Source organism: Patiria miniata, unplaced genomic scaffold, assembly GCF_015706575.1.
Source record: "Patiria miniata isolate m_02_andy unplaced genomic scaffold, ASM1570657v1 HiC_scaffold_7, whole genome shotgun sequence".
Lineage (NCBI taxonomy): Eukaryota > Metazoa > Echinodermata > Asteroidea > Valvatida > Asterinidae > Patiria > Patiria miniata.
Genome location: NW_024037074.1, coordinates 9495485 through 9514043, shown reverse-complemented (window position 1 = coordinate 9514043; position 18559 = coordinate 9495485). Strand labels below are relative to the sequence as shown.

Below are 18559 nucleotides of genomic sequence, written 5' to 3'. Positions count from 1 at the left end.
TGGCATCTGGTGCGAGTTGCCTCCAGGCACAATCAATTTTACTAATAAATTGTTAAAAATAAAAGACTACCGTTTCCAACTTTCCATTTCAATCGTTAAAAGTCGACAAAAGTTCATTTCAAATTGGCGCAATACATTTCCATGATAGTTCGACCTACATACCAAGTTATGGTGCATTCTGCATGAAATATTCCAAAGAGCAATGGTTAAATGTTCTTGGTTAGAGGCTAGGTTAAAGAGCACTCCTTACAAGCCACGTTTCAATGGGCATTATTCTGAAAACTGTCAAGGTTGTTTTATCTAAAGAGCCCTTTAACAATTCTTTTATTTAAGGCATGACAGTTGTAAGTAAGTCATCAGAAGTCACTATAATTCATCACATATCATCACAAGACACAAGTAAATCACAAGTCAATCAAACATTAGTCTAAACTCTCTAGCAACAAACAATTTAAATGAACTGTGACACAGATATTCCTATATTAACCAGTTCGCGCCAGATGACGTGTAAACACGCAAAGGTTTTGCGGTATTCGGAATGGATGACAAATAAACACGCAGGGAACGAGACTGAAAATATCTTTCAGTGACCTGCTCGCAGCGAGCGAGGCCACAAATATGAGTGTGCTGCCCGAGGGTGATGGCTTCAACCCGCCTGGCTTGAGGTCGACTGAAAAGTAATCCCGCGCCTCGTTCCATTCTTGTCAAAATATTCCTGGCGTGAACTGGTTAATTTGCATCCTCTCTAACTTTTGACCTGATTTGTCAGGGTTCCTGCACCTTTTCAGACAATAAAATGCCATGACTTTTTCATCACCATATTACAAAAATCAGCGACCCAGTTCATCAAAAGGCATATCAAAACTGTCAAATTGGTTTACAGGGCAACAGCAATTCAAATTATAATGCTCGTATCAGCAAAATTTGTCGGGTATACAAATCAGATTTCTATAGTGCTAAATTATGAAAATTCCGCGTCTTTCTCCAGACTTTTCCAGGCCAGAAAATTGAAAATTAAAATTCCATGACCGTTTCCACGTTTTATTTCCAGGCAGTGGAAACCCTGCTTAGACTTGAGACAGAATTGATTATGACTTTGCAATAGGTCTCGTTCAAATGACGTCATTCCCAACAGGCATTTTGAGCGTCAACTATTTGAGCGTCAACTATTTGGAACACAAGCATGCGTTTTTTTAACATTTTCAATACTGCGTAATGCGTGCATGATTGCGTAAAATACGCAGTTGCAGTTCTCTTACAGAAATGACCGTCATTGAGCGAGCCCTATATGATACAAATCATACTAGACTATGCATCATGATGCATATCAAAGTTTTAGATGGTATCTGACATCACTACATATTGTTACAACCCTAGATGTAACTGTGCCTTTAGGGGACCAATAATATAAAACAAAGTTGGCTGAATATAACTCAATAAAATTACTGCAAACATTTTAAGAATTTCAGAGTTCCAAGACACAGTCAAGTTCCCTATTCTTGGCATACAAAAATTGTTTTCCAATATCAAACTGTCAGATAAACCTTTGAATAAGTCAGTTGGCATAAAATGTTCAGAACAAAGACAGCTATTTTGTATTCTTCTTTACATTTGCACCTCTTTCAGGGTTAAGATTTTTTTCATTTTCTTGCGAGGGACCCACTTTAGCCTTCACTGGTGCCCTATCAGAGATCTAAATCTTCCACACTTCCCACTTGACTGGGACTGACTACTTGACATTCAGAGAGCAAATTCTGGCCAATTTTCTCACGAGGGATCAACTTTAGCATGACTGGTGCCCCGACAATCAAAGATCCAAATCTTCCATACTTCCCCACGTGGGACCAACTTTAACCTTCACTGGTAGCCTGACACTCAGCACCAGTGCTGATTCCATCTCTGCCTTCACCAGCTGTGCCACCTGGATGACATCCTCCCTGTGGACCTCATAGATGAGCTCATCGTGTAGCTGAAGTACCAGGAATGCCCCAGAGGGAGTAGTGGCGACACCTTTACGGCCCTTCTTGCGTTGGGTCAAACCTTGGTCAATACAAAAATTGATACATGTAATTAATGAAGAAAACTACAAACTCTTTTAAATCCCGGAATAAGTTCAATGTAAAAGTGTCTCCGAGATATATTTTTATCCTGTTGTCGGCCCAATCCAATGGGGTGTGCAGTCAGGCCTGGATTTGTGCACAGGGCCTACCAAAAACTTGGGGCTTACAAAAAATTTGGGGCCTACGACAATAGACCACAGCGAATGCCTATTTCGCCGTGTAATAATTTTGCGTGAACAGATTTGTGAATTAATGAGGCAAGACCCCGCCTCTTGATCTCGGGAGATTTTGACCAATCAGCGGGCGCTTCCTATATCGAGTCTTCGGTCATTCACTCGTTGAGCGTCACATAGACAATTGATTAAAAAAAAACGTGTCACGCGATATGGGGCCGGTTGTTGTTGCATTACAAAACACTGCATTCGAATTGACCAATCAAACCATTTAGTCCTGATTTGGGAATGAAATGACGTCACAGTTTTGTAAAGTCGACTAAAGTTGGCTACGTGGATAATGGGTGATACTCAGACTACCTTGAATTGGCACCCCCCTGCTTTTCCCCTCTTTTTTCGTTTTTCCTCTAGGCCTAATTGTCACAGATAGACTCATATTGATCTCAAAAGGTTCAAGAATACTTTTATGCTGCTGCTGCTGCATGACTAACTTATCAAGTTATCAAGTAAAGTTATCGCAACGAATGATATTCAACAAATTCTGTGTTTGGGAACCTTTAATGCTGTGTCTCACCTGATTCAAACTCGACCCTGTGGCGATGAGTCACCTTCGTGTTTGGGAACTCCTCGGCCAGCCTGCGGTCAATCTTGACCATGGCAAGCTTGACCAGGTCAGCTGCCGAGCCCTGGATGGTGGTATTGACCGCCTGTCGCTCGGCCTGGCTGCGGGCGGCTGGATTGGCGTGGGTGATGGCTGGCAGGAATCGCTTACGATGGAGGATGGTCTCCACGAAGCCGGTGGTCCTGCAACGCTCTACAGTGTCCCGAATATAGTTCTTCATTCCTGTAAGTGAGATAAATTCGTGGAATTATTATGGTTGTGTGGGATTCTGGCAAAATGAGTCACAACTAGATAAAGGTCGAAATAAATGTTTGTGGGTATTTAGGAAAGAGAATAAAATTCTCCTTACAATGCTGTTTGTTTAACTTTAGTTGGATATTCCGTTGACAAGTTATGGCAATTTAAAGTTTGCATTTAACGACATGTTTTTATAACTTTTCTAATGAGAGATGCCAAATGTTTTTACTCAAAAACACCTTTATTTCTTTAAAATATGTGTAGAAGACATATCACGGACAACAAATACAGGCATGCAACTGGGAATTTAGAAAAACTTCAAACCAAACAAGACTTTGTACAGCGTTTTTCAATTTGTAATGGCATTCATGAGAAGTAAAAAATGAGGAAATTTGCAGATCCAGGGAAAAGTTACATGCCTGTAAATATCAATAAATCTGAAAATCGAAAAAAAAAAAAAAAATAACCACTCTTGGTTTTATTCATTTTTCTCCACTATGGCCTGTGCCCAGTTATGTCTCATTTAGCTACAATGCCTCACATTTATGTCTTGGGGTAAATTTCATAGAGTTACCTAAGCACATAAATTTGCTGAAGGCAATAAAATAAAAGATCAAATATAATATATAAAACAAATATTGAGTGACTTTAACTTGTGATACGGGAAAATATTATCGCTTGGTAAAATCTGGACTTTTTCAGCTCAGTTGGCTTCGCCTCGTGAAATGGAAGAGTCAAGATTTGACCATGTGATAATTTTCCCCCATTTTACTCCAAGGCCAAAAAAAAAAGTCTCCGGTGTCTGGTATGCGCTCGCGTCGCCGTAGCCATGCGCGTCGGCAAAATGAAAAAGTTTTTTTTTCAATGAAAGATGATGTCTCAAAACCGCCAAACTCACTGGTTTGACTGGAATCCTGCTGCTGCACAATTTAAACGTGTTTTTAGATTGGGTTATGGTCGAGAATAAGCTTTATGTGGCCCCTCTGGACTCCCATATATTTGCACTAAGTTTAGTCGGGCACCATTTGCTTTCATCAGCCGACATTTGAATAAAAAAAATCAGGTAAAAAAAAAAAAAAAGCCGCGTCACCGCACCACTTTTTGAGCAAGCTCCATACCAGAAACCGGAGACTTTTTTTTTTGGCCTAAGCTACTCAATATTTGTATACTGAAGGTTTTGCAACGCATACAGTGAGGGGGAGAGGCATACCTTTGTATTGCATCTTGAAGGAGTCCATGAATGCCGCTGCATCTTCCTCGGACTCTCCTAGCTGCTGACCCAGCGCCTTAGCTCCGATGCCGTACACCATCCCATAGCACATCTAAAAGAGTAAATTTTAAGTGTCACACATTAAAAAATAATAACAAAATAAAAAAAATCCTCATCAAAAAGTAAAAACAAATTGGTACAGGCCAACATAACACCACAACTCTCAACCCTGTGTATTATTTGGAGAGAAAGTCCAAGTTGGACAACTGTTCGTTACTTGTCTTTATCCAACACACCTCATAATCCAAAAACAGGTTACATCATAAATGGTTTCTCTACATAAATACAACATAAAGCTTTTTTATATAACCGACATACAGATCCTTGTCATTTGATTGGTGGAACTCACATCATATGACATTCGTTATTGCGCCCATTCACGCCACGGCTCAAAAAGTACTATCCGCTCATGGGGAATGGAAAAGACTATTCAACAGTTAGGAACATGATGTGGTATTTGTGTGCAATTGCATGCTGGTGTGTGCGTTCAGCGTTGCGCGTAGCGCGCATTGTTCCAAAGAGCCAGCGTTGGGTTCAAACATTTTCATGAAGGGGTGGTTTGGAAGAGAGAAATACATTTTCCTCCAGTTTTGTATTGAAATAAAAGTTCAAATATATCAAATGACAAGGATCTATATGTCAGTTATATAAAATAAATATTGAGTGGCTCAGCGTGGAATGGGAGGAATATTATCGCTTGGCAAAATCTTGACTTTTCCAGCTCACTCGGCTTTGCCTCGTGAACTGGCAAAGTCCAGATTTTACCTTGCGATAATATTCCTCCCATTCCACGCTGAGCCACTCAATATTTGTATACCACAATTCAATAAAAATTATCAGCAGACAACGGCTACGTCTACTGGCAGTGTTTTCCACAAAGACCTGGACACTTTACATAGCTCTAGATGAGAGATTCAGACTAACTGAAACAAGTGAATGGTAAGGTCATGGTCGTGTACCCGAGCTCATATACCTGCTTGGCTTGTTGGCGTAGATTGGGGGTAACCTGACTCTCTGTGGTCTGCTTCCACTGAGCGGCGATGCACTTGAAGACGTCTCCGCCACCGTTCAAGATGCCGGCCAGCTTGCTGTCTCCTGACAGATGGGCTAGGATGCGCAGCTCCAGCTGAGAATAGTCAGCAGCTAGGAGAACACCTCCTGGGGCAAAAAAATACAACAATCGATGGTAAAGCCCATTCAGGTCATGAAAAAATTTGGTGGACTTGACACCATCTGCAACCTGCAAGTTTGCGAAGAGAAAACTTATGACAAGAATAAACCGGCCTTTTAAGAGTAAAGGCTAGTAAAGAGAAACTACACAAAGATCACAGAGAACCACTCACCTTGAAATGGGCAGAATGCATGCCGCACACTGACAGCACATGATGGACCAGGTTTATCCCCTTCCTTGCTCATGCTAGCACCCCTAGTCTGCTGACCTCTCCCCTGGGTCTGTCTCACCCTAGCCCTGGTGGGGTATGACTGAGCAGGGGCCCCCAGGGCTAGGGGTGGGCTCTCACCGATGGCAGACGGCATCTCAATCTCAAAGTCGCGGGGGATGGCCTGGATGTTGGGGTCGGATAGGCAGACACGACCTGAGAGAAAAAAGTATCAAGGAATTCAGCTGTCACTGCTTTGAAATAATGGCTCATCTCAATTCATATATCTGGGACAAGTTTCGGACAAGTTGCGGACACGTTGCGGACACTGTATCGGTTATAGGTTGCAGGATTCTGAACAACTTCTCCTCAATCTTCCCGCAATGAAGTTATCAGTATTTGCGAGTCAAGCTCGTGAAATTTCCCCGGAAAATGTCCGGAACAAATGTAGAGCTTCTTCTGGACAACGTGAATGATTCTACCTGCAACTTGTCCGGAACTTGTCCCGGATATGAATTGAGACAGGCCCTAAGGTAAACATACAGTAAACTCCGGCTAAGACGGCACTCTCGGGACCAGAGAATTTGTGACGGCTTACGCGAATGTCGGCTTCTGCTGCAAGTCGTCATTTTGCCGACTTACACAAATACACAAATTGAATCACGGAGTGAAAAAAAAATTGATTGAAGAAATGGCCTATGCGCATCTGTATCTCGACCATGCAAACAAGATTCATGGCTAAAATTCAAAGGCTTTGATTTACCCTGGTTTATTTCTACATCCATGGTTGATTCCAGCATATATATCCTCATGGTTTATCATCACAAACAGGCTGTAGTATTGATCACAGAAAGTCATGCATGTACATGTACGTACGTACGTACGAAGCAAGGACGGCGCGGCCGGCTAGCGTTAACAGTGGTACGATATACAGATCGCTTGCATACTGTACGTCCATGTACATGCAGTGTACATTGAGCACGTGCGTACGTGTACAGTCACGAATTAAATGTGTGCATGGTACTGGTACAATAAGGGGACCCCCAAAATGAACAGAGCGCATGCATGCAGTCGAGAGGGGGTACTGGTATTGATGTGCTATCGGGAAAACCCGAACGATGCACACATATGTACAGACGTACTGTGCATGAAACAGTGTACACGTATGTGCTGGCCGATGCATCAATCACGGACCGTGCCATTGATAAACAGATGTCAGTTTGCAGTGTGTGGGACTTTTCACTCGACACTTCTTGCAAACCGCAGAGCACGATGCCGGTTTATACAGAGGAATTTGTGTGGTTTTGAGGAAATGGGACTGAAAGTAACACGCCGATATAGGCGAAATGGCGGCTTACAAAGGCCGGCTTAGAAATGAAAATGTCAATGGAAATGCATTAGAGACAATCGGGACTTTCGTCAGACGGCCGATTTAAGCGATATGACGGTTTATACGATGTCGGTTTAGCCAGAGTTTACTTTAGGTGGTTTCAAAACCCTGGTTTACTGCCAGCCTGGACATAAGCTCTGGCTACAGAATCACTGAGAAGCCTTTAATATTCAAGCAAATGAGAATACTCTGAACTTGCCCTCATGTTTTTTTATTTGACGTTCCTGAAGCAGACCAGGGATAAATTTGATGTCAGAGACCCTCAAGTCTGGGGTCTAAACTTCATAAAACCAAAGCAAGAGAAAAAAGTTTCAAAAGCCAATTATATTTCAATAAAATCTGCTAAAATTCAGCATGGTTTAGGGTTCATCAGTGACTCTACTTAACTCTAACTTTCTAGGGGATGCGAAGAATTCTATTAAAATTGGAGGATTCGGGACTGTTAGGGTTTATCTTATTTGCAAACTCAAGTCCGAGGACTTTGCAAACATTTCCATTAAACTTTCAGAACTGTCAGCTGTGTCATTACACTCATATTCCTGCTCATTCAAATGGTGTTTAGGCTTGATTCCTACTTAAATAGCAGTATATTTGGAGACTGAAAAAAGGCTCCAACTACGTTCACTCGTACCCCCCGCCCTGCAAACAGGACGCTTGGATACTCTAATGAATTCACGCTCTGATTGGTTGGATTTTGCTTGACCAGTGACCTGCACGTCATCAAGGTCTCGACTCTGCAAGGTTTGAAACGGCCGTTAAAACTGATTCATTACTCTTTTACTCCAGTTTAGAGATGTTTTTTTCTCGTTGAAAAGCATAATAATGTAGGAAATTCTGTACAACTTATCCGTGTTGTAAATTTACAATTCCCGTCACTCGCTCAGGCTCCGTTTCGAATCACGAACGGTCGGATTGCATTATGCGACGCTCAAAATTTTGCCCACATGGTCCGCAATGAAACAGAAATCACATCCGGTATGGAATGGGCGCAATTCTATGGGAAGTTTTCGGATAGCATTTGCGCACATTGTCTAACTGCGGTCTTGAACAGCTGCAGCCAGATGCTTTATACATAGGTCATAGGCCACTTCCTTCACAAGATTCTGTGAAGCTCATCAGAGTATCCCAGCATTCTGTTTGCAGGGCAGGGGTACGAGCGAACCAACTACGATACTTCATCTTGCTAACGGATGCAATACATTTCGGCTACAATTTGGCTGCACAACCTATTGCTGTACCTGTAGCAGTGTGGGTCTGGCAGGATGCATAAATCCTCTCCCCTCCCAGCTTAGAGTCCGCCTGTCTCTCCTTCAGCAATGGATACACCACCTTGGTCACGGCTGCTGTGATCCGACGCCACTCCAGCACTACGCCGGGCAGAGGGTGGAAAGGCCGAAGCTTCTCCAGGGAGTTCTTGCAGGTGCTGAAGTGTTTCGGCAGGCGGGCCCTGCCGCCCCGGCCACCCAGAGTCTTACGCAGGGGAGCAGTGGTGGTTAGGCTTGGGTCACCATTGGGAGGCAGTCTCAGTTCAACATAGAGGACCTGCATTTAGAGGCATTTGAAGTCAAGGTTTACAGAAAGTAAAAATAAAATCCTGCAACTGTTTCTGATGTATGAAGCCCGGTTCATACTTCATGCGAATGCAAATGTGAAGCGAATTTGACGTCATGAAACATTCGCAATGAATTTGCCCGAGTTGAAATGTGTTCAACTTTTACGAATTCGCACTGCGAATACTTTCTCCATGACGTCACAAATTCGTGTTCGCTTTCGCGCCGATTATGAACCGGGCTTGATGAATAGCATTATTGGAGCATTTTTTTTTTTTACTCAAGTTAGTTCTCTAGACTTGGGACAAAAAATCTTTCCTTGTGTCGTCGTCCACAATAACACTCCTTACTGTGATGTCATCAGAAATATAACATAAATCTTACCAGTATCTGCAGACACAACAAACACAAGTTTTTACATGGCTCTGGACATCAGAGCAAGTAAGCTATGTGTTAATTCGCCGATGAAATCAGAGTGAGAAAGTTAATTTTTTTTAAAGTCTTTAATGGGTACGGGAATAAGGAAAGATTAATTTGTCCGAAATCTTGAAAAAATACGGAAACCAAAAAAAAAATACTCCAATTTAAAAAAAAAAAATGTTTGGGGTATTAAACAATGTTCCAGAACTATTACTAAATTTCTGTAGGTTAAAGCTATAGTCCATCATTTGCAGCTATCCGAAAAGTAACTGGCGTAATTATTGTTGAAAAACATACTTGGTTGAAAGATAGTAAGGGGAATAAACTCCCTGTGAAATTATTCTTTCTGGCAAGCTGTCATTTTGAAGTAATCAACAAAAGAGTGCCTTTCCATAGGAAATTTTAATTGAGTAGTTCGTTTTGTTATTGGAAGCATTGGCAGGACGCACACGCGCGCACGCCCAGTTGCTATAATTCGTTGAATCAGTGCGCGACATTGCGTAGCTGCAATCGGCTCAGTGAGAACGTGTGTCGGATGCTGAATTCAGTCCCAATTCAAAACATGATTCAGCAACTTTTGATCTGAAATTGAGATCCTAGAATGCTGTTTTTCTCGGAATATACAGCATTCACTGAGCTGAAACTTCATCAGGTTAGTTGTTCAGTACCCTTCTTTAGATTTTGAGCACTTTTGTTGCTTCAAACGAACAAAATGCACAACTTACAAATGATGGACTATATCTTTAAATCACAAGCTATTGCAATGAACTGTGACAAAGGAATTACTTCATCATTGTTCATCCCCTGTTTCCTATGAAAGGACTTGTGACCGACTTATTGTATTGGACTACAACGCTAAATCTGAGGGTGGCGAGTACTTCACGGTAGCAAGCATGGCAAGGGCAGCAAATGTATGTCATCTTGTATCACCTGAGCAATATCTTCTGGGGATGTGAGAGAGAACCCGTGTCCAGCCATCTGATAGGCCTGCTCCTCTAGCGCTGCCAGCTTGGTTTGCATGACGGCCTTCTGGGATTCACACTCTGCCTGGCTGAAGCCGAAACCTGTCAGCTCCATGCGGGCCAAGACTCGCATGCAGGGCATTTCAACCTGCGGAGGAAAAGGTGGGGATGATGCATCAAAAAGTTCAAGTACTGTCACAGGATGTGCTCAGAACTACCATCACTTCTTGTTCCCCTGTTGTGTACTTTCAACTGCTCTACACAATTTGCTGCCTGATTTCATTTGTATGCTGAAACTGCCTGGCCTTTTTAATCACTGTACAGGGTGAGTCAAAAAAAGCAAAACCCAAATGTTGGGACTTCTGTTTTAGTGAAGTTCTGCATGTAGCACTTCCAAAATCTAGGATATGAAAACCCAATTCATAAGCTATCTTGTAGTACAAGAATCATTCCAATCACTCGTGTACTTTTTAAGTAACAGAATTTTTAACACAACCACTGTTTTAAAGTTCTGTCCACGGATCACAAAAAATATGTGTGTTCTTTCAGGAAAACGAAACAATTCACACACATCCCTACGTGATTTGTTTTCGTTTTGCTGAAAGAACACTAATAACTTCTGTTGATCTGTGGACAGAACTATAAAACGGTGGTTGTGTTTAAAATTACGTAACTTCAAAAGTACATGAGTGATTTGAATGATTCTTGTGCTAAAAGAAAGCTTATGAATTGGGCTTTCATATCTTAGATTTTGGAAGTGCTACACGCAGAACTTTACTAAAACGATGGCCCCAACATTTGGGTTTCGGTTTTTTTTACTCACCATGCAGTGCCCAAAACTGCCCCAGCATTCTATGTTTTTATTGACTATGCAGTAAATAAACACACGTGTAATACAATGTATTCCGTATTTACTCCATGTCACACAAGGTAATTTAAAAGGAACCTTTTCCAGGCAATCTCAAAGAGGAAAGCACCAAAGCAAATTTAAATTCCCTGAAAAGTGCTCTGAGGAATTGGTGAATACTGTTGATAAAAACTCAAAAACTATCAGCATGGAAAAAAATGGGGGGGGGGGGCGATCATATTGAAGAAAATATCACCAGGGAAAAAAGGGCAGATTCGCTTCATTTCAGTTAATTTTGATCTGTAGTGGACATGTGGATTCAATGGCCAAAAGGCACAGGGTACATAGAATTCGAAAAATTATTTGAAACTTTACATGGTTGGTTATCACTAGCAACCAGGTCTTCTCAACATTTCTACAAGTGTACTCTAGTCTCTGTCAGGAGAAAGATGGTTATTTCACCTCGGTGAATGCTTTGTAGAGTCTCTCCTCCTTCAGTGTAGGTTCCAGATGATCCATGAGAGCCAGGACCAGAACAGACTCTGTCGCGGCCCTGAGACGCCCTGTCCCTGGCTCCTGGGACATCAGACCCAGGCTACCCAAGCCCAAGCCACCACTCAAACCTGATGTAGAATACAAAGGAAATTGATTGTCAGTCACGCCAATGGGTGTTTACAAATGATCAATCGACCTTTCAACCCATAAATGAACTACTGATGACATCACTATTGCTTACTGCAGAGAAAGGTCATAATAATGGGCAACAGACATGTTTTGGCCGACTATAAATTATATGAAGTTAAAAACTAGTTGGTTTAACATTTTTTTTTTTTTAAGTTGCAGGTCTTTCCAGAAAAATCTCGGATCCGATGTCTGACATTTTCCCAGTCCCTGTTACCTCTGATCTTTGTAATTTGCCATATAAGTATCATTAAAAATGACATCAAACTATTCTGTATTTGGTGGATAGGTAGTTCAATCTCTAAGAAAGAAAGCTTGAAGAAGCATCCAGAATAACGATGTCAAAAAATCAAAAATGTGGTTCCTAAATATAGAATAACCCTCATGTATTTCAAATAAACTAACTCTTGTTGGACATTGATTTAAAACTAAAAGTTGTGAAAGAGAAATTATTGTCTTTTTGTTTTAAATTAAAGAAATAGAAGGAGATTTTTGGCTCAAATCATCATGGTAAACAAGTAAGATTTGAGGCTTTGCATGGTGGAGATACTAAATAATGAAAGGTTTGCGGAAACACCATGTGCGAATAATTTCTCAACTAAGAGAATGGTTCTGAAAAGAACCAGAGGTATAAACTTGACGTTCCGGTCAGTATGCTCTGACCGTCTTCTCTCCTGCAGACGGTCAGAGCATACTGACCGGAACGTCGAGTTTATACCTCTGGTTCTTTTCAGAACCATTCTCTTAGTTGAGAAATTATTCGCACATGTTGTTTTCTGCAAACCTTTCATTATTCATCATGGTAACACTTATAATTCTGTGTGTGCGAAAACAAGGAAAAGATGAAAATAGTATCACGATGGAAAAAACATGTTGCAAATTCAACTTGCAACGGGCAGAGTCAGATAAATGCCTTCAATACTGTAGGCCTACCTTCTAGGATTTGACCATCCTGGGGTACGTAGTGGGTGACCAGTCCATGCAGATTTCTCTCCTTAGCTCCAGGATCAATCAGCCAGTGAGCCACCTTAGGGTCTGCTAGTCCACCGCCGAGGCGGATGCCACAACCACGACTCAAAACTTTGTACTATAAATAATGCACAATAATACTTATACATGTACATGTAATGAGTTCATTGCATATGATGCGCCAATATAATTGCCTGCAGAAGTAGTGCATGTGCACTAGTTTTCCCCATATTTCGGGAGGAGATTTCATAAGATTCCCAAGACGTTGTTGCGATTGCGGTTTGTGGGCGATAGCTTTTCGTCATGATAATGTATGATAGTGTATAACACTGTCTTTTCCTAAGACTATCTGTTTACTAGTGCAGATGTCTTGCAACAGAGCTTGCTAAGATTGACGAGAGAGACCCACGTTTAAAGGGACACTGCGTCCTGGAATACGCCCAATTGGGCTACAAAACGCGTTTTGAACGAAATGATGTTAATCGGAAAGAACCTTTAAAAGTAGGATATAAACATCCACACAACTATCCTTTAAAAATTGGCCGCTTCTGTAGTATTCTTGTGTTATTCGTGCGAGAAGGACTTTCGGGGTCCACTTTGCGACCCCAAAAAGTCGGGCTGTTCATGCTAGTTGTGATTCCAGCCGTAAGGGTTCGCCTTTTGCGGATGTGTAAGAAATACACAACATTAGACACACACATGTATCGTACATTGTATGAAAACGACAGGAAACACGTATCATACTCCGATGTAAACAATAGGTTTTTTTTTTGTCTTTTCTCGGGAATTGCAAGACATTAGGTTGGTTTCCTTTCAACCAGATGTTTGAAATAGGAAAAGTAAACAAGCCAAAACATGAAATTTTCTGGGATTTCAGGATGCAGTGCCCCTTTAAGTTCTGTATGAGTTGTTTTACATGTTTATTAAGTTTTTCATAATCTCTTAGAAATCACAGAGCTCAAACATATTTAGTAACCCAGAAATACAAGTAGCCATCGTCAAACAAATGCCAATTGGAAGTCGTCAGGGATCTTACATGTTCTTTGCAGTCAAATGCCATTTTGACAACTTCCTGGGTTCTGTTGCGCACTGATAACTTCTCTAATTCCAGGTTGGTCTTCACTGCTTGCAGGCGTTGAGCGACTGGTAGCCTTGGGTCCAAAGGGGGCTGAGCTAAGCTGTCATCTGGATCAACTGAAGTGATGAAATTACATTGCTTTCACTTTCTCAATTTTGCTCACAGATGAAACTGAACTTTGGATGATCACAAAGGGAAATGCATTTTATAAGGAACATTATTGGTGTTTTTTTAGTTTCTTCGATTACAAGCTACTGACCATTGCTAAGTTCCCTCTGGAAGGATATGAAGTAGGCATCTTTCTCCTCCCAGCAGATTGCTAGACCAATCACAATCAAGCTCTCATCTCCTACTTGGAAACCATCCAGTGCATCAGGCTTCTTGGGTCTTGGGGCAGCTTTAAGAAAATAACAAGACAACTTAATCATTATCTGCTTTATCACTGGTGTTTCTGGTGATGCAACCAAAGATTTCTTGAAGCTCACAAGAATAAAAAAAATGTGGACAGAAGACAATTACAAAAATGATACGTTGGGGAGGTGGGAGGAAACCCCAAGACAATATTCTAGGGAAAACAACAATATAAGGGAGAGACTGACAAATCTTTCTGCGTTTTGGTCTGGTGGGATTCGAACCCGAGACATACAAAGAAATTTGGGAAAGAAAGTAGCATCCAGACGCCACTTCTTTGGTTGTGTACAAAGTCTATGGAGAGATAAGTACAGTTTCAAAGTTTCGTCTAACAAAATTGGAAATGTTTCTCAATTCCAGATCCATGTCTTTTCAACATCTGTGCAATGACTGACCTTCAATATATGATGAAAAAAGTGGCGTCAGGATGCAACATTCTTTCCTTAATTTGATTAAGGGCACTGATGAAATTTGACAATTGCCAGAGGTTAGAGAAGTATTTAATATACAGGCTTACCTTGTCTAATGTTCCCTCCAATTCCTCTACCTTCCACTGGCGGATGGTATCTCTCACAGGCCACAGAGAGGGAGTACCTGGATTTGGTACTCCACTCCTTCAGAAATGTGTGGAACAGCTCCTTACTGGAGCAAACATCGATGATGGTGAAGGTACCCTGCGTGTTGGAGACCTTGGGAGATGAGTGCTGGATTGAGGCAAGATGCTGGGCCTCCCTGGAGGATGCACTTCTTTGAGAACTGCAGGGTCTGCCCTTTGGTGGAGTAGGAGGCTCAACCTCAAAGCTACTCTCGCTGTCCAGGTGAAGATGGAGCTCAGGGAGAATCGCAGCGTTCAAATCATCGTGAGAATTCAGTGGTGATCCAAGTTGTTGTGTGTTGGGAGGTGAAGCCAGACGATTTGGATGAACTGACTGATTTGATCTTGGAGACTTTCTTCTCTTCTGAGATTGGTTATTTTGTTGATTCGCTAAGCTTCTGGCTACCTTAGAAGACTTTGTACCTTGTTTATGGTCAGCTGATAATCGCTCTCTAAGACGCAACGATCGAGGGGTATCTTCCTCTGTAGAGATATCTCTTGAAGATTTGTGCTTGGGAGTTCCTTTGAAAAGCTTTGGGGTGTTTGGTTTTTCTTTCGGCGGTGTTGGAGATATGAGATCACCATCACTCTTTCTCCTGTTGTCTGGTGTCTCACTAGTTGGTTCATCATTGACTGAGGGACTTCTCTCCTTCCGGAAAGGTTTCTTAGTTGGTATGGGTTCTCCAACAAGTTTTGAGACACTTTCTGAGCTTCTTCTTTTGAGCCGTTCAGCTCTGGTGGACTTAGTCTCCTTGTTTGTAGATACAAGACCGGGATCACTACTCAGGTTAGTATTGCGGTGATATGTACACGGAGACTTTCCGCTAACGGTTGCAGAAGTGGGATTAATGACAACTGTTTTTGTTGACTTTCCCATTGACTTGTATTCGTTAGTGCTGCTTGCATGCTGTCCATTGCTTCTTTTCGGAGTCTTAGGTTTCAACTTAGAGGAAGGGCAAGATGTCTTAGAAAATGAATCTCCAGCAAAAAGATCCAACATTTCTATAGTGCCTGGGCTCAACTGCTCATCAAATTTCTTATCAGTACTACTATCTAATAAAGGTGTCTCTCCAAATCTTGCTGCCCTACTTGTACACCTTTTCCTCAATGTTGTGGAAGACTTTCCAACTTTTGCAGTGCTACATAAAGTCTTTGGAGGTGTTTTTACATTACAAATGTCGCCATTCATTCTACCATTCTTGTTTGCATTCTGGCCATTTGAAGACATGACATTTCCCTTCTGTTGAAGCTCTGAGACACATTTGCCACCGGAATCAGATATGCCAACCTGTTTGTTCTGGACAGGATTCGATTTGGGCAGTGACGTAATAGCCTCCCGCTCCCCTTCATCAAAAGAGAAAGAGTCATTCCACTCTGCTGCTAGAGCCAAGTCTGCTTCTAGCTGTGAGTAGACTGGAGGCTCTCCTTTCTCCATATTCCCTGTGGCCATGCCCTCTAGTGTATCCCTGACTGAGCAAGATTTTCTTCTACTGTTCACGTGAGCAAGATGGCTTGCATTTGGCTTGCCTGGCCTATAACTCCTGTTTGGATGTTTTAGAGAAGTGCTCTGAGCAGTGCTTACACCTTCCATGAGAGGCTCAGTTCGATCGATGACAAATGAGCACTCCAAGGTCTCTGCAAGATCAAGTGACATCTCCTCATCTTGGAAGAACTCTGAGTATGGTGATTCTGTCTGGCAGAAAGTCAAGACAAGCTTTTGCTTCTTGTGTGAACTTGATCTTGTCTTTACAGTGCTCTTTCTCTGAATGCTCTTGAGTGAATTTTTTTTCCTGGTGAATTTCGCAGACATCTTTGTTTTGTTGTGAGACTTTAAGGCAGGGGATGCCGATTCTGCAGCTAGGTCATTCTTGGAGGTGTGGAATCCATCGATGAGGTTCAGGGCCTGGGAGTCCAGGGTTTGAAAAGATGTAAACTGAAGGTCTGCAGCTGCTGCTGGTGTGGCGGACTTCTGGTCTTGGGAAAGCCTCAGATCGCTTGTAGTACTGTCATTAAACAGGATAGCCTGGGAGTCCAGAGGGGAGTAGGAGGGTGATGATTGATAGGATTTGGATGATGAGATGGGAGTTTTGTCCCCATCTCGTTTCACCTGTAGATCTTTCTTAGACTCTTCCTCTTGGTAGCAATCCATTAGTCTCAGAACTTCAGGATCAAGAGGTGAAAAGGCTAGAGAAGACTGTGACTCCTGCACCAAAGAAAACTTGGCATTTGTAGACATTGAGGGGTTCTTGGGATTTTGGACGTTGGTCGGTGGTGCTTCTTCAACCACTTGGATGGGGTTCTGATTAATATTTGCTGATGTTTCTAGTAAGTGAGCATTTTCTTGTTGCTCAAGGAACTTAAGCATTTGGGAATCAAGAGGAGAAAAGAAAGGAGAGATTGGCAAAGAGTTCTTTGGGGAGGGTTTATCGTTTTTGGCAGGTGTATTTATCACATTGTTGGGAACGGGAGTTTCTGTTTGCATGACTGGAGGGCTGTTTGGGAGGGAGAACAATTCTGGAGATGTTTCCTGCACAATTTGTTGGTTATGGAGTGTAGCTGCTTTAGGGGTGGTGAGGTCTTTCACATGTTTCTTGATGACAGCGTCTGATGTTGAAGCTGTGCCTTGATTGGCTGCAATCTGGTTGGTACAACGTTCCCGTACAGACACAACCATCTCATTGGACGACTGGGGACTGATATGGATAACAGAATTGCAATCAGACATTGGTTTAATTTTACTCTTGGATTTTGAGGTACTTTCTTTTATTCGTGGGTTGGATTCACAGTGTTTAGCGGGGCTGAAGTTTTGAAAAGAAGTACTTCCCGACAGTGAAGCATCCATGTGAACATCAGCCTTGATTGTCAGAGTTCTACCTTGGCCCATTGTTCTTGTGCAGACACCATTTGCAGGAATCACTTGTGTTGTACTGTTTTGATGCCTTAGTTCCTCTGCTGGAAAGATGGATGCACTGACTGGTGGTTTAGTCTTACTCGACGTATCATTTGTAGTCTTTTGAGCCACCTTCGATGGGGAAAGTTGGCACCCATCACGTTGGATATTCCTCACCAATCCAAGAGTTCCAGCTGCATCATTTGATTGATCTTTGTTGGTGTCAACTTTTACTGAGTGAAAGGATTTTAAATCAAGTACAGTTGTGCTGAGGTTGGTACTTGACGGTTGAATACTTGATGGCATTGTCCGCTCCTTATTCCAACTCTCATCAACAATATTGACAGATCTCAGAGGATGAGGAGGCTCTTTTTGTGGCTTCAATTGTACCCGAGGAGCTGCTTGCTGAACAGCAGATGGGCATTGGTCTTTCACATCACTGTTACTTCTTGGAAGTTGAATTCTCGATAGCATTGTCCTCTCCTTATCTCTACTTTCATCAGCTACATCACCAGATCTTATTAGGGGACTGTGAGGCACCCCTTGTGGCTTTGATTCTACCTGAAGAGCTATTTCCTGGACAGCAGATGATCTTTGTTCTTTTGTATCGCAGTTGATTCTTGGAGGTTGAATTCTTGAAGGTGATACCTTCTTCTCATTCTGAATCTCATCAGCATCATTGTGTGATGTCAAGGAACGAGGAGGCTCTTCTTGTGGCTTCCACTCAACTCCAAGAGCTCCCAAGTCTGCCTTCAAGAGGTCCTTGGCTTCCTGAACTATCAGCAGGGCAGCCTGCTGCTCTGTCAGGCCCTTGCGTCCTGTGACCCAGATGCAGCGTGAGTGCTTTCTCTCTTCAACTTCATATTGTTGTTCATCAATGGCTTTTCGTGAACTGAAAGGCAAACATCAACACAGAGTTTATTCAAAGACATTCTTATTTTAAATTAAGCCGCCTACGACCTGGTGGTTAATATTGTAGCTAATTATAGAAGGATTAGGTATTTGAATTCAGATACTGGCTTCCT

General features: G+C 42.1%; 1 protein-coding gene across 1 annotated transcript in view; it reads right to left on the bottom strand.

Annotated features, from left to right (window-relative positions):
• Positions 1–1170: 1170 nt before the first annotated feature.
• The window catches only part of LOC119718769 (DNA polymerase theta-like), a 39085-nt gene continuing 21696 nt past the window's right edge, over positions 1171–18559 (bottom strand). Inside the window, exons 13-24 of the mRNA XM_038188179.1 lie at positions 14567–18426; positions 13898–14035; positions 13597–13754; positions 12525–12678; positions 11373–11533; positions 10032–10211; positions 8370–8673; positions 5706–5957; positions 5336–5520; positions 4303–4414; positions 2808–3077; positions 1171–2040 (exon numbers count right to left, since the gene is read on the bottom strand). Of these exons, the coding sequence (XP_038044107.1) occupies positions 1808–2040; positions 2808–3077; positions 4303–4414; positions 5336–5520; positions 5706–5957; positions 8370–8673; positions 10032–10211; positions 11373–11533; positions 12525–12678; positions 13597–13754; positions 13898–14035; positions 14567–18426 (6007 nt within the window). The 3' untranslated portion in view covers positions 1171–1807. The remainder of the gene's footprint in view (positions 2041–2807; positions 3078–4302; positions 4415–5335; positions 5521–5705; positions 5958–8369; positions 8674–10031; positions 10212–11372; positions 11534–12524; positions 12679–13596; positions 13755–13897; positions 14036–14566; positions 18427–18559) is intronic.